At 40.3% G+C, this 26325-nt stretch overlaps 3 protein-coding genes across 11 annotated transcripts in view; 2 read left to right on the top strand and 1 right to left on the bottom strand.

Moving 5' to 3' along the window:
* Positions 1 to 865: 865 nt before the first annotated feature.
* On the top strand, positions 866 to 3486 carry LOC308097146 (PTB domain-containing engulfment adapter protein 1). The gene is made up of 4 exons (XM_080444747.1): positions 866 to 989; positions 1128 to 1265; positions 3071 to 3175; positions 3357 to 3486. The coding sequence occupies exons 1-4, from the start codon at positions 891 to 893 to the stop codon at positions 3411 to 3413; spliced, it is 399 nt and encodes a 132-aa protein (XP_080300873.1). The 5' UTR covers positions 866 to 890; the 3' UTR covers positions 3414 to 3486.
* A 632-nt stretch (positions 3487 to 4118) lies between these two features.
* LOC308097079 (transmembrane protein 106C-like) lies at positions 4119 to 12348 on the top strand. Of its 4 annotated transcripts, none has more exons than XM_080444671.1 (8): positions 4119 to 4239; positions 5284 to 5646; positions 7364 to 7427; positions 7779 to 7938; positions 8689 to 8829; positions 9528 to 9577; positions 9869 to 9922; positions 10292 to 12347. In XM_080444671.1, exons 2-8 carry the CDS (start codon positions 5397 to 5399, stop codon positions 10551 to 10553), a joined length of 981 nt encoding a protein of 326 aa, XP_080300797.1. In that variant the 5' UTR covers positions 4119 to 4239; positions 5284 to 5396; the 3' UTR covers positions 10554 to 12347. The 4 variants fall into 4 exon arrangements, with proteins under 4 accessions (XP_080300797.1, XP_080300798.1, XP_080300799.1 ...); XM_080444672.1 differs by having other exon boundaries at positions 4122 to 4239; positions 5281 to 5646; XM_080444673.1 differs by having other exon boundaries at positions 4130 to 4239; positions 5322 to 5646; positions 10292 to 12348.
* Positions 12349 to 20286: 7938 nt separating this feature from the next.
* tns2a (tensin 2a) overlaps positions 20287 to 26325 on the bottom strand; it is a 65734-nt gene continuing 59695 nt past the window's right edge. For 5 of the 6 annotated variants that reach the window (XM_080444166.1, XM_080444168.1, XM_080444165.1 and 2 more), the window contains 7 exons: positions 26172 to 26267; positions 25929 to 26006; positions 25599 to 25682; positions 25103 to 25271; positions 24209 to 24277; positions 23775 to 23804; positions 20287 to 22435 (listed from right to left, as the gene is read on the bottom strand). In XM_080444166.1, coding sequence (XP_080300292.1) covers positions 22297 to 22435; positions 23775 to 23804; positions 24209 to 24277; positions 25103 to 25271; positions 25599 to 25682; positions 25929 to 26006; positions 26172 to 26267 — 665 coding nt within the window. In that variant the 3' untranslated portion in view covers positions 20287 to 22296. The remainder of the gene's footprint in view (positions 22436 to 23774; positions 23805 to 24208; positions 24278 to 25102; positions 25272 to 25598; positions 25683 to 25928; positions 26007 to 26171; positions 26268 to 26325) is intronic. The other variant, XM_080444167.1, reaches the window with a different exon arrangement.

Here is a 26325-nt window from a genome sequence, read left to right as displayed (position 1 = left end):
CTGAATATTAGCAATCTAGTTTTCTGTGAGATAGAATATACCATGTTGGCAAAATATGCCATCTTTCCACAATGATATTAAATGCATGCAGGCAATGTACCCAAATACAATAGGCACATGGCCCTCTTTCAAAGGATGCTTGGCATCATTACTCCTAAAGTCTACACCTGCATGGAAAATGAGAAGAAAATAATACAGCATGCCATGTACCAAATAGTTAAATGGTAGGCTCAGAATGTATACAGAGTAGTATTAATGCAAGAGCTCAATTCGTGTGAGCTTTAGATGGGCTATTTTCAGTGAAGAGATATGATGTAGAGGGGGGAAAGAGCTGGCCATGTAAACGGTCGACTCAGCCAACTAAGTATTCGTTTAGTAAGGTAGAGGGTTTTAAGTGGTTAAAGGACAATACCAGTGTTGTGTTTGTTTACCTTTTAGCCTTAAGTCAATAAATATTACAGAATGTACCAGAAAATGTTTGTAAATATTAGCTGTACAGTAACTCATTGTATGGTTAAAAGCCTTCTTCTTAATGGCTAGTATTAGAGTAATATTCATTTTAGATTGAATGAATAGTGTTAATTACCTACACCTAGCATCTTTAAAGTCTCAGAGTGTTTTTCTAATACCTTCAACATGAATGGTGAATGATGTTTCAAAATGTCAGCAGAGAACTGCTAAAATATTCACTGCAGTGCATACACTTTTATACACCACAGTTTAAGCAGAGATTGCCCCTGCCTTCAATAGGGGCAATCTCTGCTATTGGTTAGAAGTCAATATTAGAGACTTGTATGGTCCTTTAAGTAAACCTCTGCCTCAAATATGGGTCAACACATTGCATTAGACAGCAGTAGACCTGACTCTCTGTTTCACATCTCCTTCTCTAGATGCCAGATGAAGAGTCGACAGAAAAAGCAACGAAGAAGAGCAAAGTGTATCTGTTCATCTCCATGAGTGGAATAGATATACTGGAAAACAAAACCAAGGTGTCAGTATATTGGATATAGTATCAATAGTTAATGCAAACGATGAATATATCATTTGATCATGTAACGATTGTCTGTTTGTTGAAGTTGAATTTTCGTATTTTTTCTCCTTTCCCTCCCTCTCTTTCTCATCCTCAGTATATGCTTTACACTTGCCCTCTGTCCACTGTGTCCTTCTGTGCCGTCCTGCCCACCTCACCCAAAGTCTTTGGCTTTGTGGCTAAAAACTCGGTTTCAGACATGTACCATTGTTATCTGTTCCAGAGCAAAACATTTGTGAGTATCCTGCTATTCTCTCAAGCTGTACTATCTCTTGTACAATTGTTGAATGCTGTCTGTAATTTCGGCCCGTAAACGTTTAGAACAGGAAGCTGTGATCTGTCCTCATACCAGAAAGGTATTTGACCAATCACGACCTGGATGTTCGCAAAGGCGAAATGGAAGTAGGGGAGGCAGGACATCTGCTTTATGACTCATTTTCAGAGCTTCTGAAGTTCTGACTGTTGAAAATTGTGGTAGCCAACCAGGCCGGATCCTCAGTCCATGAGCCCCTGGAACTGAGACTGCCTCAGAACTTTTCTCAGTTAGCACAAATGCTGCTCAGTGACCAGCCATGTCCCATCAACATCCAGTTGTTCTAGGGCAGGGGTGGGCAACAAATGTCTTTAAGATCGACTGATCGATGGCAAGGGGCTTTTTGGTCGATCTTGGATCATTGGATGTTATGAATGTATGTTTTCGTCAGGGTTTTCAAACCCTGACGAAAACATGCATTCATAACATCTAATCGTGCTCAGGTTTGCTGGTTTGAATGAACCCCAACCAATCATATCAATGGAGTGGCGCAGTGCATTAACACAGGAATGCACCTGGCAACATAGGTGTGTTACCATACCTGTTTAACTATATACAGTAATTGACTTAACTATCTTTTAACCACAACTAATGAGATGAGACAGCGGTAGAATGAGAGTGTGGGAACAGGCGCCATGAGACATGCAATGATGATTATTTTTTTCCTCACATGGCATTGATTGATTGATTGGATATTTTATTAGGCATTTTATTAGGCATGGGAAATGTTATGTTCTCTTCATCACCTCTATGCAGCGATGGTGAAGAAAGGGAACTTAGAAAAACACTTTATGACAAACGACTCATCATTTGACTATTAGACTTCCATCTGAGAAAAAGAAAGAACTGAAAGTTCTGTATCCATTTAAGTCGGTATTTGCCATCAACAACTGCACAGTGACAAACCTCAAATCATTTGGCAGTTATTTTTCAGATGCTGTCAACAGTATTTTAAAAGCCCCATAAATATGTTTTGCCTTTATTATTCATATTTAACTTTGACTTATTCGGTTTGCATTATTTGAATTAGCAGCCTATAATAAAAACGGAGGTGATTTTCAGTGTCTGGTAAATGTTGTCTCTCACCAGTCTTGAAAATCTACAAAGTAGATTTCATGCCCAAAAAGGTAGCGTTCCTCTGTTTTAGCCTTTTGATAGCAGAGGCGATTCTTGAGACTGTTGGGACCCTGAGCAGAAAATCCCATGGGGCCCTTCTGACCATCTTGAATGTGCATTCAGGGGGCCCTTATTGCAGTTGCCTGCTTTGCCTGTTCATAAAATGTACCTCTGTGGGGTCTTTTTGTTTCAGCTTCTGAAATTCAGGATCAGGATCATCTCTGGAATGTAGGGTCTCAGTTGGCCCAATTTTCTAGAGCACTGTTTCCCAAACAGTGGGTAAGGACCCATTTTTAAGGGTCGCGAGTAAAATATCCCCTTTCTTTTGTTTCCTACATTTAAAAATAGTTATATTATATTTCAAAAGATTTAAAAAAGTTTAAACAAAACAAATCACAACCTTTCATCAATTAAAAACAATTAAAACATTTTTGGGGAAGTTTGGGAACCACTGTTCTAGAGGACCTCCCTGACCTTTGGGTTCCTGGGACTGACAATCCCGTTCAGGGATACAAACCTGTTAAAAATATATGTTTGATTTGGGGAAAGCAATTCATTTAGTCAGGCTTACTAGGTCTCAAGCATGACCATGTCCATAAATCTCCCCCCAGTCTCACGTGCTGGTGTCAGTGATTGGAGATGCTTTCAGAGCTTCAAAGAAAGAGGAGAGCATCAGAGGAGGGCGAGACCTGATAGTTGAGGCACTCAGGCATAAGGTTGGTCAATGCACACCACTGCATTTTATCATGTATTTTTTTTTTTTGCGAAATTCATTTTAAAGTATTCCTTTATTAATGTCTGTCTATCTATCTATCTATCTATCTATCTATCTATCTATCTATCTATCTATCTATCTATTTAATCATATTATTGGAAATTATTCTCATTTAATTTCAGAATAAAGTGCTGCAGAGAGAGAATGCTGAGCTGAAGAGGAGGCTGGCTGCACAGTAAATGTGATGGCAATAGACATGAATCTGTTTCTGTATACGCACGCACGCACGCACGCACGCACGCACGCACGCACGCACGCACGCACGCACGCACGCACGCGCGCGCTCGCGCACACACACACACACACACACACACACACACACACACACACACACACACACACACACACACACACACACACACACACAACGTACTTAATAGTGGTACTGCCTGAGTTACTCCTGGAGGAGGGAGTTTCTTTTCCTCAATGAAATCCTCCCAAACTGAATAAAACGAGTGGAAAAGACATGGAGGAGATGGGGATAAATCTTCAATAAAATGTCTTAATGTTTTGATATGAACCTTTCTTTGGCTGACAAGTCGTTTTTTTTTTGTGAGAGAGCAGCAGCATCCTTCATCCTAGTGCGTGTGTAGCTTAACCACTTAAACCCCAGCATCGGTATTGTGGGGAAAGCTTTCGCTGAAAATAGCAGATCGACAAGCTCACTGTGGTCTTGTGGATCAGCTATTTTCAGCGAAAGTTTACCCCACAATAACAGAAAACAGAATATACACTAGTATTAGTATTGAGCCCTGAGGGACTCCGGTTACCCATATGGGGTTTAAGACTTACTTAAACCCCATACTTTAAGTGGTTAATTACATATATGTCATGTTCAACCAAAACCAGCAGGTGGCTGTAGTGGGCACAGTAAACTCAAGCCAGCCATCGAAGAAGTGGGTACAACAACACAGCTGTGTGTGATACCTTTCCAGATTCATTTGCTTTCCATTCCTTACCAGTGGTAGCATAACCACTGACTGGCCCTGGTTGGTCTAATAAAAGGTAAGGAAATACGGGTTTAATCAATTAATGAAAGCCAGTTATTTAATGAATTAAAACCAGAGTGTAAACCGGCAGTTTCAGTCTTCTTGTTGGCTACTAACTTAGCAGTTAGCGTTAGCGCCATAGATATATATAAAGGCTAGATGACTCAACCGCGCTGCTGGCCAATGGAGTACGACGTTGCCACATGGCGGCCATCTTGAAACAGTCATTCATAACATTATGTCTATGGTGCAAATACTTTAAAATAACCATAGCGTGCTCAATTTTCATCCGATTTTCAAACGGTTTGGTGTGTTGTAAACACCAAAGACGTAGTTATGATACTGCATACTTAAAATTATAAAATAAAAAAAATACATGATTATAATTATAAGTATTCAGTATCATAACTACATCTTTGGTGTTTACAACACACCAACCCGTTTGAAAATCGGATGAAAATTGAGCACGCTATGGTTATTTCAAAGTATATGCCCCATAGACATAATGTTATGAATGACTGTTTCAAGATGGCCGCGGTTGAGCTACGCTTGCGCCGTCCCCTTGAGCCATCTAGCCTTTATATATATCTATGGTTAGCGCCTAGTGGTCTGAGAGAGGTTACCGGAACGCTCGCCCGAAAACACGGTCGCCCCCAGCGGTTCTTGTATTGTATTGGTGTTACTGAGGACAAGTTTAGAAATAAGTTTTAGGCCTACTGCGTTTACGTTTTAGTTAGGTAGGTTTAGCGTTAGGCATAGTTACGTTTAGGTATAAGGTTAGGTTTAGGCATAGTTTACTGAGGTTTTAGGAATACCTAGGTGGCGACCGTGTTCCGAGGTCGCCGGATTTGCCCCGGGGCGCGACTGTGTTTTGGGGCGAGTGTGTTGGTATAACTGTGATGATGCACTGGGAACAACAGCATTGTTGTGTCTGGTCAGGTCAGCTGATGCAACATATCGGTATTGTTCGCATGTTATTGACGGAACAGAGCAGCTCTTTCACAGTCAGTTTGACTGACCCCTCCATTTTCTAACCTGTTGACCCGTCTGTCTGCAGCAGCAGAGCAGACTGATCGGTGCTTCCCTTCACTCAGACAGATACAAACAGACAGAAGAGATCATGCTTCTGCTGGCTCGTTGAGTCCATTGGTGTGACACACTGTGAGGGACAACATGGGCGCGCGGTGGTCCAGAAGCGGCAGCATCCTCCGGCTCCTCCCGGACGGTGCAGGAGGAGACACGTCGTCCCGGAGGAGGCGACACAGAGGAGGAGAGGAGCAGCAGCAGCAGGACGAAGGAGACGACGACTCCCTGGACGGGCTGGACAGACAGGAGGCCATCGCTCAGTTCCCCTACGTGGAGTTCACCGGCAGGGACAGCATCACCTGTCCGACGTGCCAGGGCACTGGACGTATCCCCTCCGGTGAGCCTATGCCGTTGGTTCTCCCCCCCAGGGGTCCTTGGGGGGAGGGGGGGCCCCAGTAAAATGCCAGTAAAATGTGTTAATACAGCATCACAATTATTTAACCACTTTAACCATTAGTTTATACTTTGGCTATTCAAAAATAGCACTGTGAGCTTGTAGATCTGCTATTTTTGAAAAATCCCTGGCTCAAAATATTTTTGAGATGGGGGGGGGGGGGGGGGGTCGCAGCCAAATACATATCATTTTTGGGGTCCTTGACATGAAAAAGTTTGAGAACCACTGGTCTATACAACATACAAATGGGTCAAACTACTGAAACTGGTTCAACTGGTCTCCATAAGACATTTAGGGTGCGTCTTGAGGGCACACTATTGACTGCAGCTGTTTCATGTAAACCCTATATTTATTTGCATCTGTTTTAATGTGGTTCAAATGTTTGTTATTGTTTGTATTATATTGTATTTTATAACTACTTGTTTTCATGCTGTAATCAGGCCGTCCTTGAAAAAGAGCGCTTGCTCTCAATGGGCTTCCCTGAATAAATGAAGGACAAAAGAAAAAAAGCAAGTGAAAAGGATTATCCGCTCTCTCAAGATTCTCTCCAAGATACTAAGCCAGTGTTCTCAGAGATACAGACCTGTGGGTCCATATGTAACCCCCACAATTGGAACCCTGAGGGTCCCTGGAGCCCACTTTGAGAACCACCAAATGAAGCACATGACTGGTGACAGACTGACAGTGCATGCACTGTCACCAGTCATGTGCTTAATTGTTGTGCTTACCTTAATCAACAGTGGTGAAAGAAGTACTCAGATTTTAACCCATTAAGGCCTACAAATGCCTTCTAATTCAGTAGTTCTCACGTTCAAGATGTTTTAAAAATGTTCAGAAATAGCTGTATGTACAATGTACAAGCTCGTATATCTCAAGGTTGTATATCTGCTATTTTTGAATAGCCAATGCTAAAATCTTAAATGACACAAGAGGCGTTCCCGGATTGAATGGGTTAAGTAAAAGCAATTAAATATTCTGTTTAAAGTAAAGGCCCTGTATTCAAAATTTTACTTGACTAAAAGTACAAAGGTATTCTCATAAACTATACTTACACAAAAAGCGTAAAAGTATTGAGCAGAATGGGCCATTTCACGCAAAGAACTGTAAATCCATTGATGTGTTCCTCACTTTAATGTTGTAGTAAAGGTGGGGCTGATTACTTTAATTTCCAGTTACGACTGGTAATGAATATATGATATATTAGCCATTAGAGTCTGTAATCAGTTCAAACTCACACGATAAATTAGTTATTTTCAAATAAGGAGCTGAGCACAACCTTTGAAAGACAGTTGTTGTAGGCCAGTGTTTGTTTTTTACAGAACAAATGACAGATGATGATATTTACAGACAATTCTGCAGGGTGTGTCTGTTCAGAGCATATTGTACACCATCCTATAACTGCTCACCTGTGGTCAGACTACAAAAAGCAAGCTTAATAAGACTTCAAGGGAGCTTATAATGATGCCACTACAACATTACTTAACCATTTAAGACCTGAAGCCTACAAATGCCTTCTAAATCAGTAGTTTCAAGATTTTCCAAGCTTTGAACTTGTATATCTGCTATTTTTGAAAGATGTTCTGTTTTTTTTGTTTGCCAGCTTAATGACTGATGTGCTGTTTAAGCTGTCTTTAACTGTTGTAATCTCTTATGTCTGTAGAGCAAGTTAATGAGCTTGTGGCCCTGATCCCGTACAGTGACCAAAGGCTGCGGCCCCAGAGAACGTAAGTAACTGTCCCTAGTATCAACAGTCCTGCACAAGTTATACTGTCATCATTAAATGAACACATTTTGTCTGATCTATTCGGTAATGTTATGAGTTTCATTTGTGTTATGTTATCCTCTATTGAGATTGATTGATTTAGTTATCGATGCATGCATTTGTACTTCCATATTTCCACTCTTATTCTGTATACTCTACATGATTGTATAGGCCGTGGCATGCTATGTTTGTAGAGGATGATACTGTACACTAAATACATCATTACATGCATCGATCTAAATGTGCAGAGGTTTACTCGCTTTGCATAAACCACAACAAGGCCAAAGATAAATTTGCACGACTGTTGTTCCAGGAAACTGTACGTGGTGATGTCTGCTGTGCTGTGTCTCCTGGCTTCTTCGCTGGTGGCCTTCTTCCTTTTCCCACGCTCCGTGGTGGTGGTGGATGATGGCATACGCTCCGTTTCCCTGCGGTTCGACCACGCCAACATGAAAGTCCTCATGAACATGACCGTACGTTGATTCCTTCCCCCCCAAATGGAAAATGATCCTGCTGTATATGAATGGATTCACTCGGCAGTCAGCACACATTTATTTATCCTAGAGGAGCTGCTGTGATGGTTATGGTCTACCATTTGAATGCTGAATGTTTACTTATCCTATTTTATTTTATGGCGTGTCTATTGCTCACACACCAAGATCAAAAGTTCTATGCACAAGAGCTTGTTGTAGAAATTGTAGAAAAAACTATTTTAAGGCTTTGAATTTGAAAAAATTTAAACAGACAGAGATGGATTTTTTCCCCCACTGTATAGCCAATCTACAGCTCACAGATTGGCCATTTTAGCTGTGTGTGTGTGTGTGTGTGTGTGTGTGTGTGTGTGTGTGTGTGTGTGTGTGTGTGTGTGTGTGTGTGTGTGTGTGTGTGTGTGTGTGTGTGTGTGTGTGTGTGTGTGTGTGTGTGTGTGTGTGTGTGTGTGTGTGTGTGTGTGTGTGTGTGCCTATAACATAACAACATGAGTATAACATTATTTTGTTCTGGTTCCTCAGACATTGTAGCAGCAACAATAATAATAGTAAACATACACTGTAAACAACAATAAGGAAAACCGTTGTCTTAGCACTTAAGGTGCTTGAAGGTGCCGTGCGCATTCTGCGCAAGGTTCTTACTCCTAGGTTAGAACCATCCATTGTAAACATCTGGGTGTCCCAGAATGGGGACACCAGGTTGAACGTGGTTTTAACAGTGTGTTTCCATCACAGAGCACGTTGAACTTCAGCAACACCAACTTCTTCACAGTACTGGTGCAGAGCCTGAGCTGCCAGGTCCTCTACATGAAGACAGTGATTGGTACTCAGCAGTTAGATAATGTCCTCAGCATTCAGCCCCTCAGCGAGAGACAGGTACTCGCACACATCCAAATCACAGAATACTACAATGTTCAATATATACAGTACAGTACGAACTAGAGCCTGACTCTCACTGATACCGGATTTTTGGAGCTGATACAGATATTAATTCTGATGTTGATATTTACTCTATACTGTGTATATACAGTATTTAAAATGTCCATAATGAATTCTGAGCACTGAAATGATACATCTGACTGGGAATTGATAATTACTAAAAAAGAAAAACAACATGACCAGAAGTATCTTTTTCTGCATTATGTTGGTAAGAAACGTTTTCATATCAGCGCACATCGTGCATCATATACGCCAATGCTGATTTATCTGTGATAAGGCCAACATCAGACGATAATATCAGGTCGGTCTCTAGTATGAATGAATGGCAAAGTGTTGTCAGCTTGTAACTCCACAGCCCGAGACAGTCACAGGAAGCCAGGCCGCCTACAGGATATGGTCAGTGTAAACAATTATAGATTGCATTTGGGGCCAAGCTGACAACTCATTTTATATGCCAGAATAGCAAGGTATTCTCAGTTATGAATTCAACCAACAGAAGAGTCTTAAAGCTGTCACATGACCTTACTGGATGTACAAACCATTGTTTACATTGTATTCTGTCATCAAGTCACTGCTGATAAGGTCTAACTGCCTTTTAAGCTGTAGATTGTTCAACCTGTGGTGTTTCTCTGCAGGTGAACTACACTGTCAGTGTGGAGATTGGTAGCAGCGCCTCCTACGTGTAGTAAGTGTTATTGCATTTACCCTGGCTAGATTTGTACTAGTGCCTCATCTTGTTAATGCATCTCGCCTGTGTTACGGGGAAAAAAAAGGAAATCCAAACCAGTATCCAGAATTTTCCATTGTCATAAAATGATTTCTACCTGTGACATAAGGAACTATTGAGATGCAAGGTTGCTTCAGGACACCGCCAGTATTCCTCTGTAGGAATTTCTTATACAGCAGGATAAACAACAGCAAAAGAAAATAATCCTCTATTATATTGTGAGAATTCTTCTGCTTGTTGTGTTCCCAGCGCCTTCTGCACCATGCCCACCATTAAAGTTCACAACATCGTGGTTTTCATGCAGTAAGTATCCCTCTCCATCTTTATGTAACTTATTCTACAGAGTGCTGTCACCACAAACCACTGCCTGTGTCACTCACTATTGTTTTCACAGAATATTTCAGGATGCGGATGCATTTCTCATGTGTAGTAACTGATGGAAATCAATACGATGACCTAGCTCAGAGCACACCATTATCAGAATAGGTGTAGGATTTCCTCGGTAGCCTGGATAATTGCTTCTTAGGTAATCACAGCTTGCTGCTGTTGGAGCTGTGTCTTAATCTGCCTTCAAATGTTTGATGCTGGCATGCTGCTGTCTACGTTTAGTACGTTTACTTACTACATCTCTTATCTAACCACTTGATACTGCATTGTTGTATTTGCTACCAGGACTTCAGTGAAAACCTCCTACATGGTGCGAACGGCACAGAACAGTCTAGAAGCATACCGCTACATAGACTGTGGTTCCAACTCCACTTACCACAAGCTAGCTTGGCGACACGACCACCACTCCGCAGCACACCCGCCGACCACCACCACCACCACCACCACAAGCAGTGCAAGCACTCTGCCGATCAGCACCCCCACAAGCACCCCGCTAGTTGGATGGGACGGAGGCCCTCCCCCACCTCTTCCAACACACAGGACATAGAATTTCACAGGGTGGGTTATGTTGGAATTTGTTCAAGCCCCTCGCCCGGTTTGAATCTCACAATGGATTTTGACTTTGGTCTGTGTAGACGTCAAGTACCGCCAGTAGCATCTCACTACATGGTGTTTACTGTTACGTGTCTGTCCAAAAAGGGTCTGGGCTGAGATGATGAATCTTAATGGTCAAAGTCACTGTCATTATAGGTTCAGGCTATGACAATGAGTTCTAACCCTCCATTAGCTGTCAAGCAGGTGGGTGTGGGTCATCAAGTCTTATAAGAATCGACAAGCCAATGTCCAATGCTTTTTCACTGGCTGAGCCAACTCAGCTTTTCTACAAGAACAGATTAAACATTTTTACTTGGAGTTATTGCTCATCCAAATGATAAATGTTGAAAAGCAGAAATATGTTGCACTTGGGAAACCATTGTGGCATGGATCATGAGTCATCCCTAGCTGTGGTGGGTCACTCAGTACATTGTAGAAAGCTCCTTTCATATACTGAAATTGCTGACATTTCTTCCTGACAGGGAATGCAATGTCTGCAGAGGCTTTTAATGGGTGCCTCAGTGTTCTGTCTGTATACCACTGTTCTTTTGGCTGAGTAACATTATGAGAGCATTCTATTGACGAGCTTGAAATTACTGAACATTTGCATTTTAACACTGTAAACTGGGGCTACTGATGCTTTTATGCTTGAAAATGTTGAGAACTTTCTATTTATAGAGATACGACGGAGAATTTGCTTTGAGACATCTAAGTGTTGCACCTTAGACTTGGTATATACTGTTATATTGTTTTTGCCTGGTTATTTATGTATTTTATTAATTGAGGGATTGTAAAACTTTTTGAGCACCTTTTTTATAGAAACGCTGCCTGAAAACCTATGCACCACCATCATTAAGGCCATATTTACAAAGCAGCCCAGAAATGTAAATCTAGATTTACGGTTGTAGAAATCAATTGGATCATGTGGCCTACCCACTGACCCCTTGTTGCTAAAGTCTTCCTACATATGAGATAGGGACTCAATCTATAATTTAAGACTTTCATTGCTGTCTTAGGGACAGTTGGGATCAGGTTTGTTAGCCCACTAACTATAACTTAAGACTCTCATTGCTGACTAATTGCCTCACAGTAGTATGTCTGCTGAGCAAACACATAACATGTGCAACACAGTATTGAAGAAAATCTAGCGCTATAATCAAAGCTTGGCTTGAATATGAGTATATTTGAACGTATACGTTTCTTCAGCCTATTGGAGAAGGGACATTAATTCGCCTAGTCTTTTATCTGTCTGTACATGTATTTTTGACCTGTCCTCTGACCAATCGAACATGCTTCATATCTTTGGTCAGCTAGAACATGTCTTGTACGGCTTTGCCCACTCAAATTTGAGCTGTGATTATTCTTTGCAACCATCAGAATGACACAGTAGCAGCTAACAGCCTTTGCAGTTTGCTGTAATTTGAGTTGAGTTGATTTTTATTTTAAAGGGACATGCTTTGTGCGTCGTTTACACTTTTGTGAATCAATCGTGGTTTTATCAAATGATTTTTGAAGAAATTAATATTTTCATGCTTGTTTCTAAAAATAAAAACAAAATAAAATGTAATTAAAGGGATTTGGAACTAGTTAGTAAAAATGTAAATATTAATCAAATATATAATTTGACCATCAGTTTGTGTACATTTGTCATCAGTGGTAGAAGTAAATCAAGCCAGGCTGAAAAGGAGCGACTTTGTCGAGCTAGACCTTGTCAAGCCAGGCTGTGTCGAGCCAGGATGGTAAAGCCAGGCTTCACGTATTCCTATAAAAGACCATGAAAGACCATGAAATCCTTGAACTTGACCAATCATGGAGCCCAAAACCAGAGCGGCGTTCTTCTCTGTGGCTGAATAGCAGCACTGCAGCAGCTCATGGAACAGTGGCGTTCCCAGGAATTACATTTAGGGCAGGCAAGATCCCACAAGTTAACAACACTACACTGACTACAAAACTGAAAAACAATATGTAATTATAATCAATCAATCAATTCTTCAGCGGTGGTCTCTTCATGTTGTAGTTTAGTAATGAATGGCTCAAGCTGCTCTCAGAGCCCCTTTTATGCCAGGTGAGTACAGGTGATGGCCCAGACCCCCACCCCTGGCACTCCTGGTACCCCATGAAGACAAAGGCCACATTTGCATCACTATATAGGCGAGGGTCGCTCTGCTGAATGGATGGACGGTGGTGATTAGCTGCCTGCCCGCGTGAATGGACGAGGAGGCGGGCTAATGGTCCGACGGCCACTATTCTGTTTGGATTTTTTTCTTTTACTTCATTTTCTAGGGGAGGCGAGATTTTAGTTCCTGCCTCTACAGTGGGTACGCCACTGATAGCGTCACAATCATTTTTAACCACTTAGCTTTGGCTATTCAAAAATAGCAGATCTACAAGCTCATAGCATGGCACCGAGTGCCACGCTATGAGCTTGTAGATCTGCTATTTCTGAAAAATCTTGAAAATGTGTGCATATCTTTGAAATATATATACATTTTTAAAGCGAACATTTTTAACTCAAATCTTTGCTTCTGGGGGTCCCTGGCACAAAACATTTTCAGATGGGGGTCTGCGGCCAAATATATATCAATTTAGGGGTCCTTGGCATGAAAAAGGTTGAAAACCACTGTTCTAAATGGCAGTGGTTCACAAACTTTTTAGCTCAAGAGTCTTGAGGGGTCTTGGGTCCCGGCACCCTCGCCAGGGTCAAAAACTTTATATTTGAAATCCGAACGTTTATGTAGATGAATGAACGGGTCAAAAATGGAGAAAGTGCAAACACCAGGTTGAAGTTCATCCATGACGGTAATGACAGATCCAGACTGCACTAGCGATTTGTTTACATTCGACCGCATGGCTCATTTGCATAAGACGTTACCTATTGATTTTATCCCACTGTTAAAAAAAAAAAGCGTGAGACTATGTGAGACTATGCAGATACGGGAAGTAAACCGGAGATGGTGTGTCTTGACGATTTTTGTTGCGCGAGTCTTGATTTTTTTTCCAGGACTTTCAAAAAGCGTTAAGCATTGGTTCCAGGGGGTCCCCAGCAAAATGTTATTATTAAATATGGCTCTTTTATTGCTACTTTTAACTTTTTAATGGATCTTATGTAAGTAAAGCCTGATAAAAGTGTCAACCTCCCAAAATCTTGAAATTACATCTACTCTGTTAAAAATGTCCTGGGGGACCCCCAGCGTGGTCAAGAGCCCCCCCTCCCCCTGGGAAAAAATCTCCTGTTATTGTTATCAGACGGTCTGAGGTTGGCAGGTATGCTAGAGAGTGAGGTTCCATTAACTACCATAAAGAACATAAAGTAAAGCAGGCTAAAATGATTATGTCAACCATAGAGTTAAAAAATAAGGATGTCAACCAGGGCAGGGACATTAGCTGGTATTATTATTATAATTTTTATATAAAGTATTTTGGTCTCATGTTGTTGCCGCGACACCTGCTGGCTGAAAAAAGTCAATGCAGGGCTTTATAAATGGCACTGACAACATAATTATTCATAGCATATTTGTATTGTGTAGGCTATACATTATGTAGATAAATTACTGATAGCATTCTTTCTATGTTGGTGGGGAAATGTAAGGTTTGTGCGTGAGAATCTAAAACTTGCCTTACATTTATAGGAAGGGGGGAAACAATAATTGACAATTATGAATTATTAATTCCACTTAAAGGTAGGGTAAGTGATTTGCGTTGGTTAAAATAATTGTTAAATAGCTCTATATTCTGATAGTACTCATTGCTATAGAGTGTTTTTTCAGTATTAGGAGTCTCCTTGTCTCTCCACCTCTTTATTAAACAGAAAATTCATTTTCGTTTCAGTTTCAGTTTCATTTCCAATTTTATCCAACCAGGACAGAGAACTCAATCATGATATAGATTAAACAAGTGAAATTGGAAGTGATGACACTAAGAAATGAGCAGACAAAATTGGAACTGAAACACTATACAAATTAAAGGGATATTTCACTTTCAAAAAAACTTTTGGTCATTCTATCGTCTACTCAGGCTTTTGTGAGCCCCCCAGACCGTTTTTAAGTTGCTTGATTCAGTATTTAGATATTTGATAATAATTTTATCAGACACGCCCCCTTCCTATACAAACCCATTATAACTTCAAACTCCATTTTTAACATGTTAGATTTGTCAAAAACACCCGTCCTTGCTTCTGGTGACTCACCCTGCCCTCCTAATACGCGAGGGGGCCGTGTTTTTTCGATAACTTTTTTCATTTATTTTTAATATTATTTTTGGAAAATGAAAAAAAATTAAATACATTAAAAAAAAAATATATATATATATGAAAAAATGTATCGAAAAAACACGGCCCCCTCGCGTATTAGGAGGGCAGGGTGAGTCACCAGAACCAAGGACGGGTGTTTTTGATGAATCTAACAGGTTAAAAATGGAGTTTGAAGTTATAATGGGTTTGTATAGGAAGGGGGCGTGTCTGATAAAATGATTATCAAATATCTAAATACTAAATCAAGCAACTTAAAAACGGTCTGGGGGGTTCACAAAGGCCTGAGTAGATGATAAAATGACCAAAAGTTTTTTTGAAAGTGAAATATCCCTTTAAGCTTAAAAATGGGTACTTTCTCCTGATTGGCTGAGATTTTGACACCTACCGAAAAATGTATTTTCTGTTTATTAAAGAGCTGGAGAGACAGGGAGACATCTGTTACTGAAAAAACACTCTATAGCAATGATTACTATCAGAATATAGTATTTTAACCTTTTAACAAAATACTTTTTGTTTTAACCAAAAAATATCACTTACCCTACCTTTAATAAACTTACAATATCATTGTTCACCATTCACTTAGGCTACGGGGTTGGGAAAAGCCATCTAAAACTTAAAATGCAATCAAAAATCCATAATTCAAGTTGCACAAAGACATGTCTTTTCAACAGACATCTCTACCCACTGGGCACACAATACAACAACGCCCAAACGTCGTGCATACGCCGTCCATACGCCGTCCGAGTCAGACGTGTGTCGACGTCGTTTCAACGTATTTTTTGCAAACAGCTGCTGACTGAGGTCGACGTCGTATGGACGGCGTATGCACGGCGTATGGGCGTTGTATTGTGTGTGCCCAGTAGTGATGAGCGGGTCGACCCGTAACCCGCGGGACCCGCGGGTCAACCCGCGGCGCGGGTAGGTCGAGTCAGGATTTCAGAGAAAATTATGCGGGCTGAGGGTGAGCGGGTCAGCCGCTCTCCACGAAAAAAAAAAAAAAAAACCCTATTTTGACCAACATGCTTGTTTATTCAGCCCATGACAATGTTGTGCTACTGTAGACATTTAAAGGGACTTTGGGTACTTAAAAGAGCGCTATATAATATATATATATATATTCCCACCGCGGGTCGCGGGGCGGGTTGAGCCATAGATTTATATATGGGTTCGCGGGGCGGGTTGAGGCGGGTCGCGTTCCGTCGCGGGTTGGGGCGGGGCGGGTCATGAAAAAACCCGACCCGCACATCACTAGTAAAGAGATATCTGTTGAAAAGATATAAAGATATCTGTTGTCTTTTACAACATTATATTATATTATATTATATTATATTATATTATATTATATTATATTATATTATATTATATTATAATAAATGTGACCTCATAAAAATGTAAATGTATTATTAATTAACAGGAGCAGTTAGGGGTTGGGTGTTACATTACAATAACCCTGTGTGTCTGCTTTAATTGGCTAATGAAGCTAATACTAATTATTTAGTAAAACTTTAGCTGGGAAGAGTTCTTTCAGTCATAACCCCCCACTTAGCTATCAGGAAACAGGGGAGGGACGCAGTCCCCTGATGGTCCTCCGTGTACGTTGATGGCATGGGAATTGAACCTGCAAACTGTCTGTAGCAGAGGCAACCGATCAAGCGCACCAAACCACCTTTGGGCCCTGAGCAGGTGTCTTCTAGTGCTTTTTTTGTATTTTGGCCTTGAAATTTTCAAAGTACTACAATATTGAAGAATGGGACAATTGGGATTTGAACATGGAACATCTGTGCTTAGTGTCTGATGACTATCCCATTACACCATCTCTCACTGTCTCTCAGCAGGTGTCTTCTAGTGGTTTTGACTGGCTTTTTTGTATTTTGGCCTTGAAAATATCAAAGTACTACAACATTGAAATATGGGACGACTGGGATTTGAACATGGAACATCTGTGCTGAGAGTCTGATCACTATCCCATTACACTATCTCTCACTGTTTCTCAGCAGGTGTCTTCTAGTGGTTTTGACTTGCTTTTTTGTATTTTTACCTTGAAAATGTCAAAGTTCTACAACATTGAAATATAGGACGACTGGGATTTGAACATAAAAGAAAATCTGTCCTATATTATCAAACATCTAACAACAATATGAACTATAGTGTTAAAGGGACTACACCATGAATTTGAACTTTTCCTTTTTTTGGTGTGTTTTTGGTCTCCCCTACCTCTCTTCTATCCCAAACAACACCCCAGTTTGAACACTCAGGCTTTCACAGCATATCTGGGGTTTTATGTAAATTGGTCTCAAAACAGACCAAACTGATTTTCAGTTCCCAAAAAAAATGATTTTTTTTTTTTACTGTTTCCACACAGAACCAGGAGATAACATGCATACAAACTGGCTCAATAGCGCCCCGTGCCAAACAGGACAATGTGGTATTGCAGGTGAAAGTGCTTTATAAGCCAGAGAGAAGTTAGTTGGAATGAGTATATCTGAGGCTTGATTTAGGCTCAAACCTTTTAAAAAACGTTTAAGGGACATAAACAATGATATTAAATATTAAAAAAAAAAAAAAAAAATCATGGTGTAGATCCTTTGAACAGAGTGACAATGACATATCACATGAGTCATTGTGAAACAATTATGATTCATGGTCACACTCTATTTCAGTAATATAATTAAATTGATTATATCTTATTTCATTTTATTTGAATGCAGGGTCAACCCTTTCACGCATGAATTATGATAACCTGAGAAAAAAAAATGTTACTAAGTGTTTTTATGTGTCTTTAGACATAAATATAACAACTGCACTTCATTTTTTTTTAAACAACAATTATTTAAGGAGTTATTGACCTGTCCACTCAGGAGGACAGCATGCATTTGTGTTTTTAACTGAAAAGAATAAGGATCAAATACAACCAATGAATAAAATTATAAAAATCTAATAATATCAAATCAAATATATTTGTAATGCTGTAAAACAAAATTTTTCACATTTCTAACATATTCTAATACTATTTATTAACTTTCTCTTGACTCCTCGGCTCAACAAACACAAAACACATAAAAAATAGTGTTTCTACTGTCAAGTGAAAACCAAAATAACTCTAAATTGAACACCAACATGAGTGCTTACTGTCTAGTGAAAACCAAACTGTGTGATGGGTGATGGCTGATTGAAGTTAGCCTGGCATGGCCAGACTAGTGCAGGCTAGATTGAAGTAGTCGCACCTGGCCTGAGTCAAACTAAATTGACTAAGCACCTAGGGCACAAAGCCTGCAAGCATTTTATGCAGATGTACTTGGATGTTCCTGTGCATGCAACATCATGGCATCTGTTTGCATTGTTTTGTGTCTGTATGCTGGGGCCAGTGGTTTCCAGGGGCAAACCTGGTCTCAGGGGTGCCTTGGACACTGCAATGTGTTTCACAATGTTCATACAAGATGGACTTGGTGAAGCGATATAGTACAGGATATAGGTCAGTAAAACTGAAGAGACTGTATTACTGAAATACATCTGAAAGAGAGTGTTGGGAGAGTTACTCACAATGTCCTCTGTTATTTTTGTAGAAAATGTTCATCAAAATAATGGTGGCGGTTGGTGGTGATTTTGGGTGGGGGGCTAAGAAATCTATTATACTATAAGCTACCTATATAGTTCACCCTGCAGCAACAGCATCACATTCCAGATACCAGGTTACAGTAATGACACTACTATATGCCTATACTTTGTTATAGCAAGAGCTCCACTCCACAACAACACAAGTAGGCTACCCACAATAATAGCCTGATGATGCAAAAAATAAACACGCACACGCACACACACACACACACACACACACACACACACACACACACACACACACACACACACACACACACACACACACACACACACACACACAACTATTTCTTCTTCTTTCTCTGTGCATTTTAGCAAAAAGGATTATATGCCAAAATGATTGGATAGGCAACATGTTATGTGTTCCAACAGTAATGACTGCTGATGACCTACTGCAACAGTTTTTATTACAACTGTAATCAATTCAAATAGCTCCATGGGGATTGTTTTTGTTTGTGTGGGATGGGGGATGGCTGACCTGGCCTGAGTCAAACTAATTGGACTAATTGGACTCAGAGTTGGGCACTGTGAGTCCAATTAGTTTGACTCAGGCCAGGTGAGACTACTTCAATCAACCATCACCCATCACACAGTTAGGTTTTTGCTGAAGTCTGGCCACTTGGGTCAAAACTGAATTTCCCTTGTAGGTTCAAATAGGTTATTATTATTATTATTATTATTACCCGTATTATTATTATTATTATCATCATCATCATACAGCTTCACTGTCACTGCTAATCATATTTGCTTATCCTTCTTTTTCTGGCAGCCATTGATCACCACTGGCCACTATCATCATCCTCACTTTAGTCATATAATAGTTACTCCACTATCCTGTAGGCCTAGGTCTATAATGAGCTGCACATGACCTCTACAAAATATAAATAGACCCAAATGTACTCCCATAATGTAAAAAAATATGCATAAAATATTATTTTTGATACAAACAATGCAGGTTACTTTCTAATAACATGAATACATTGATTTATATCCAGAAAGGTAACTGCAGATGAAGCATTTTCAAGAGCAAACTGTGGCAGCAAAAGTATGAATTGTAGTTGAAATAGAGCCAGTGATGCATGCAGTCCAATTTAGTGGACAGATGATCAATCATAATTTCCTTCCAATATAAAATCAATACTTGGAATTTTTCACAACTATAGTGCTTATTAGATGTTACTTGATGTAATAATATTTTTTTTACCTGCAGGGGTCTCCTACTTTAGAAGGAATGGATAGATATTCCTGAGCTGTTGGGCTTGTTTACATTTCTGTCAGCCATCTTGGATGTTGAAAAAATTATGTTGCAGTTACAACACCTGGCCACTGGATGGCAGTATTGAGGTGATGCTCTAGCGTCCCCTGTATAGGCTAGTATGCAACTCTGACATCAAAACCTATTCTTATAATAGAAAATGACATTTTAATAGCTGTCCACTGTAGTGACCGTTATGCGTGAAAGGGTTAAAATGAGTCCATATACAAACACATGTGTTGAATTAACTGTGGAAAAACTTGAAGAACAAGGCACTGGATTAAGTAAGCTTGGCTGTTAGCCTGGTCCCTACCAGGCTAACTTCACAGCTAAATTTCCATGGTAACTAAGGTAGGATTGTGTAAATTTTCTTTCGTGAAATCGAGTCATGGATAAACTTATCCAGGGTGCTCTGGCTAAACTAATCTGGCAAGATAATTCAGCTTTCATGAAACCGATTCATCGCTAATCCTGGCTAAATTAAGCCAGGATAGGTGTTAAATCCAGGCTTAACCCCTAATTCTGCTTTCGTGAAATAGGCCCCCGATCTTTAAGCAAAACACACAATTGGTACCACATTTCAGTTTAATTATATTCTTCATTTTGTGCATACAAAAGAGCATGTATCATCATTTCCTTTTCAAACAAACAAATGTTTCCTTTTCCCATCTCTTACACTGTCCTATAGCTGCATGTGAGAAAATATATTACTACATAATATGGAGATCAACATGAAAACCAGACCACAATATATATTATCGCTGTAATACAAGTACTGCTTTTCTATGTCATGAAACAAGGCAACTCACACTAAATAATGCACAGTACAAATGCATGAAGCAAACAAATACAAAAATATGACTGGATAAGAAAAAAAAAGCTTATTAATCCAGGAGTGCTCTGTCTTTGGTTAAATACATATACTGTAGGTCCTTAGGCAGCTGTCTTGGCTGTGTTTGGTCTTCAACAAATTTATACATGGTTAGCTTGATATGAACATGTGCATTCACACTGTTATGGCATCCGCAAGTCATTCTTACTAGCCAGGTTATTTGTATACATTTATAACAATATAGCAGTCATTATACTGTAGTCGACACGATACCTCAAGAGTTGATGAATTTTAAATGTATTGCAGATACGTGATTGATTGAATGAACAAATTATTGCAGCAAATATGTTCACTAGACACAAGTACTGCTTGTCATGATACCGTGAATGTCTGTCACAAGGACAGAATGTCAAGGTGGTGGTGTGTAGAACATCCCTGTACTTCACTCTCCATCAGTAATTCTCCTTCCAGGGTACATTCTATTAAAACTCTCTTGTTGAACGTAACATTGCCCTATTATCAACAACCTTTTCAGTTCATCATACACATTTACCTGTAACTTCTCTACACACGCTGCTCCCCCCACACACACACACACTCAAAAGTTCTGTAAAAAACCCATACATTCATTATTACTTTCATTAGATAGTTAACCCATTTAGACCCGAGGCCGATACTAAAAAGTTTTCTGAAAAACTTCTTCTTATTCAAAATCATTAAAAAAAAAATGTTGCTATAAAGTATACTGTATATAGCAACAACTACACACAGAGGTGTTCCCGGCTTGAAAGTTATAATAATAACGCATAGGTGTTCCAGGTCTAAAAGTATGAATGTCTCTCACACCACCACAAGTTCTGTGTATTTAGTTGTAAAAGTTGGATTGTCGAAGATTATTAGCGTGATATACTGTACTGTAGGCACTGTGTTACGATGATATGGATATACCGTGGCAGGATTTTATTGCAAAATTGCGACACAAACTTATGAAACAATAGTAATCATTTAGCTGTACATACTTCTTGAATACCTGAACATCTATTGATATAGCAACTAAATTACAAAGTCAGGGCTTTGGTCATTTCTTTCAGACAACATAATGTAAGGCATTTTGGTAATAATACAAATATAAACACCTCTTATTTTATAAAGGCAGTAATATCTGAAATGTGTAACATCAGGGTTTTTTAATACTAACCCCAAACAGTGCAAGGACAAAGGTCCTGTATGCCTGTACAGTCTCATGGACGCCCCGGGACAGGGCGTCCATTAAGCATCTCTAGCAATATTGAACATTGTTTCTTGAAAAATCAATGAGACAACTGTGTTATGAGATCTGTAAGGCAGGGAATTACACAATCGTTTTGCCATGTAGGCCTGTTGGTCAAAAGAGCAAATCATTATCTACATTGACGGTCTGGACAAAGGTGTGGAGCCTCCCCGTTCCTGGAGGAGTTGTAACACTTCTGATACATGCCTTTTGCAATGCGTCTCTTTAATGGATGTATCCTGATCAAAGCACACAGTAAGATATAAAAGTGCTTTGGTAGATCCAAACAAGCCTAACTGCTCATAGAATAGGGGGAATGTATGTAATTAACATGATCTAGATACCCCCCCCCACGAAGGTGACAGAAATCTCTGTGCCATCATAAGGCAATGGACAAAATCTTAACAGATACGATCTCTAAACAGCCGCCACCCATCCACTGTCCAACCATCTCTCTCTCTCTCTCTCCCTCCATTTATCGACGCTGTGACAGCATGACCTTGTTGATAAAGTTGACAATGGCAGAAGCAGGTTGTTCAGGGTCCAACTCGGCAAACAGGTGGCACACATTCTCCGCCAAGCTGCCCGGCTTCTTGGCTACAAAGCCAAACACCCTGAGAGGACACAAATAGAGCGGTTGAGAAACAGGAGGCGGAAGTGGAAAGAAGAAGGGAGAGAAGTAAAGGAAATGAAAGTGCAGAAGAGAGTTTCTCGAGTAGGATCAGAACAGAACCATGGACGATATAGGTGGGAAATTACACAATTTACCAAATGAAATTCATACTGGTCAGCAAAACCACAACTATTGTTAGCACAGAAAATAGAAATGTGATGTTGAGGGGATTAGTACGGTATGAAACATCGTATAACTTTTTTATTTTTTTTTATTTTGCCAAGGCTCACAAGCAATAATTATGCCATGCACAGGACGTAAATGTAATTAACTTCTCAGTCGTAAATAAATCAAATAAAAGTGACAATCTCTCTCAATAATGCTTAATTTATACTCCGTCATACGATGGTTTCCCACACTTAAAAATGTCAAACTGATTTGATATTCAATTTGAAACAAACCAGTAATACTGACTTTGACCACTTGGGGTCACACTATTCTAAGTTTAGCATCAAAATAATATAGATCATTTTTTGCCATATAGGTGCAGTTTTCATTTTCTTTGACACTATAGTCCTTATACACCGGAGGTATTTTGTTCATGAAACATTTTGGCCAAAAATAAATATTTTCAAACTGATATGATATATGACATGATACTGACATAATACTGACCATGATTCTGAACATGATATACTGACCATGATACTGACATGATACTGTAACTGACCATGATTCTGAACATGATATACTGACCATGATACTGACATGATACTTGAAGTTAGTTCTACCCAAATCTATATGGATCCTTATTGGATTTGTCTGAGTCGGATGTCATGCTGTCACAGTCAGCATGACACACTCCATATTTGGGTGTAGCTGCAGTGGTAACGCTATGGTTTTGGCTGAGTCATAGTGACATAGTTTTACGGGGGTCTGTCACGGGGGTCTGCCCGCCCACCGACGGATTTGGCCATTTTAATATATGATTGGAGCGCGGCGCGTTGTGAGCTTGTAGATCTGCTATTTTCAGAGCGCAACCAAAAACATAAAATTACTTGTCTTTTAGTTCTACTGGATCGCTTCTCCACTAGTCCCTCCCTAACATTTTAGTCTAGTTTTTATTTGTTGACGAAATTGCCAATATATTTAGTCTTAGTTTTAGTCATCATAGCTTAGTTTTTATTTAGTTTTCGTCAGTGAAAAAAAGTAGTCGACGAAAAAAAAAAAAAAAAAAGAATTCACTGACACACACACACACACACACACACACACACACACACACACACACACACACACACACACACACACACACACACACACACACACACAGAACTTACTTAACAGTGGTACTGCCTGAGTTAGTCCACCTAAGGTGAAGAGAGAGAGAGAGAGACAAAGAGCAGACTCAGACACACAGACAGCCATGACTGCCAGACAAGCTTCCATACATTACAGCTGGAGCCGCAGCCACAGACAACATGCCCACGCACTTGAATAAACATGGTCTGCACGAACACAAAAAACACACATGCACACACACAAAAAACACAAACAAGCCAACAAAAAAACTAAAAGCACACAGACACAGATCCATACGACGGCTCACAGCAGATGAATGCAATGAATGAATGAATGATTCTGGTGATGTCGCTACTGCGCGATTTCTGTCCGTTTACAAAGTTAGTTATGGTAGCAACTGCAGGTTCATGCTAATAAAAAAACTGTGAGGTATATCAGAGTTTGCCCCCCCCCCTCCCCCTCCGGTGCCCACCTCCTGTCTTTGGGGTCAATGCTGCTGAAGGTCACACTGTTGACTGGATAGTGTCTCCTGAAGAAAACCCTGCAGACAGAAAGACACACCAGAGATGAACTACATGCTAGCATCCCCACTCTGGGCATGTTATAATAGGCAAACATTAAGCGAAAATAGAAAGATCGCAACTGTGAGCTTGAGATTAGCTATTTCAGCGATCAGCAAAGAGATTTGGATTAGAGGGAAAATAGGAGGGTCCAACTATAGAACCCTTTGGGACCCCGGTCAAATACCTTACATACAGACAGAGTATACAGGTAGACCTAAAAAAACATTTGATATTTAATTTTGAAGCTCAAGCCTCAGCGCTCTGACCAGAGTTGAAACTAATATTCCTGTGAACTTTAGAGCAGTGGTTCTCTACGTGGAGTCCGGTGACACCCAGGGGTCCTTGAAGGGGTTCCAGGGGGTCCACATCTAAATGATTAATTGTTAGGAACTGAATGGATCCTTACCGGTCTGTAACTCATACACATTTGTAAGCTCTCTCCGTGGCATAATGCATGCCAAACTGGGGGTGCTTGAAATTAAAGTTTGAGAACCACTGCTTTAGAGGGATCATGTAAAAAGTAAGTCAGCCTACCAAGTTGTTCATTTCCTTAAACCAGTGGTTCTCAAAGTGGGGTCTGGGGACCCCCAAGGATCCCCCAGACAAAATGAGTTAAGATCCCAGCCAGCACGACCACGTGACACTATGTCGTCCAATGTAAAAAAAACTTTTTTAAAATGCCATGCTACACTATGTCATGTTGTCCAATGTAAAAACCATAAAAAATGCCATGCTACCAATGCCATGAGACTGCCTTAAACGCTGATTTGACCTGCAGCCTCAGAGTAGATCTATGTTCTTACCTGCGCTGGCTGTCGGTCAGTGTGATGCCCTGGCATGTGACCTTGAACTGGACCACGGTAGCGGCGGGACGTGGGCTCCGTCCCAAAGTAGCATCTGTTGCCTTGGCGATGGCTTGGGGGCCGGTCAGAGACTCAGTCTCCACTGAGTTCAGGTAGAGGACATTACAGGCTGAAGAGGGAAAGACCAACAGCCAATCAGATGATGTAAAAAACGCCCCGTAACGACTCAATTTCTACACTCTCAGAGGTAAATGAACACTCAGGATTTTGCAGTGTACAGATGTAGCAATCGCAGGAGTCCTGCTTTTTGAGTGCCTGTTTGCTGACCCACTGCGGTGTGGCTGCCTGACCGCAAGAGGAACTGGTTAGTTAAAATGTTTTGTTACGATACACTAATTTGGTTTTGTTTTGCAATATTCAAGAAGGCATTGTCTGCTATTGTAATGCAGGACAGATGCTGGATAAAGAGAAGAGATGGCAAGAGCAGCGAACTCACCCGCTCCTTGTTTCAGCAAGTCTGCCGCCGTGCTCATGTTACTGGACGTCTGACTCTGAACCTCCTGTCCCTCTCCTATCAGGTCTGCAGGCATGGAAAATGAAAAAACTAAAATACATCGACAAACGATAGAAATGCACGTAACAGTACTGTGTTAAACCACTTAAAATTATGAAAATAGCAGATCTACAAACTCACAATGTATTGCAATGTGACACGTTTGTAGATCTGCTATTTTTGTGGTTTTGTGGTTAAAATTGGTTTTCCTTGAGTCTGTGAAATAGTTTTCACGTCAAGGACGATAATCAAATGATGTTGTGCAATACCGACCTTTCTCAGGTATTTTCAGAGTGCAGGGCAGAGAGATGGGAGTGATGGAGTGCTGGTAGACTAGGGCAGACAGACTCCCTGTGGTTGAGAGAAAAGCATCTAGATCAGTGGCGAACAGTAACTAAGTACAGTTACTAGAGTACTGTACTTTTGTTTTTGTATCTGCACTTTCCTTGAGAATTTGTTATGGTGAAAGTATCCTACAGTTTCCACCATAATATCGTACAGTAGAAAAACAATTACCAAAGTAGGGTTCGTTCTGACATCCTTTGATCTTGACCCCCCGAGAACCCGTCTCTATGAGGAAGTGTCTGACCAGCTGCTCCAGAGGGTCAATCACTGAGGAAAGAAAATATTCCAACCAATGACAAAAGCCACTTATCCACAGAAAAATACA

The sequence above is a fragment of the Gymnoscopelus braueri genome, assembly GCF_963280865.1.
Source record: "Gymnoscopelus braueri genome assembly, chromosome: 12".
Lineage (NCBI taxonomy): Eukaryota > Metazoa > Chordata > Actinopteri > Myctophiformes > Myctophidae > Gymnoscopelus > Gymnoscopelus braueri.
Note: the sequence above shows the minus strand (reverse complement) of the source record. Positions and strands in the feature narration are given on the sequence as shown.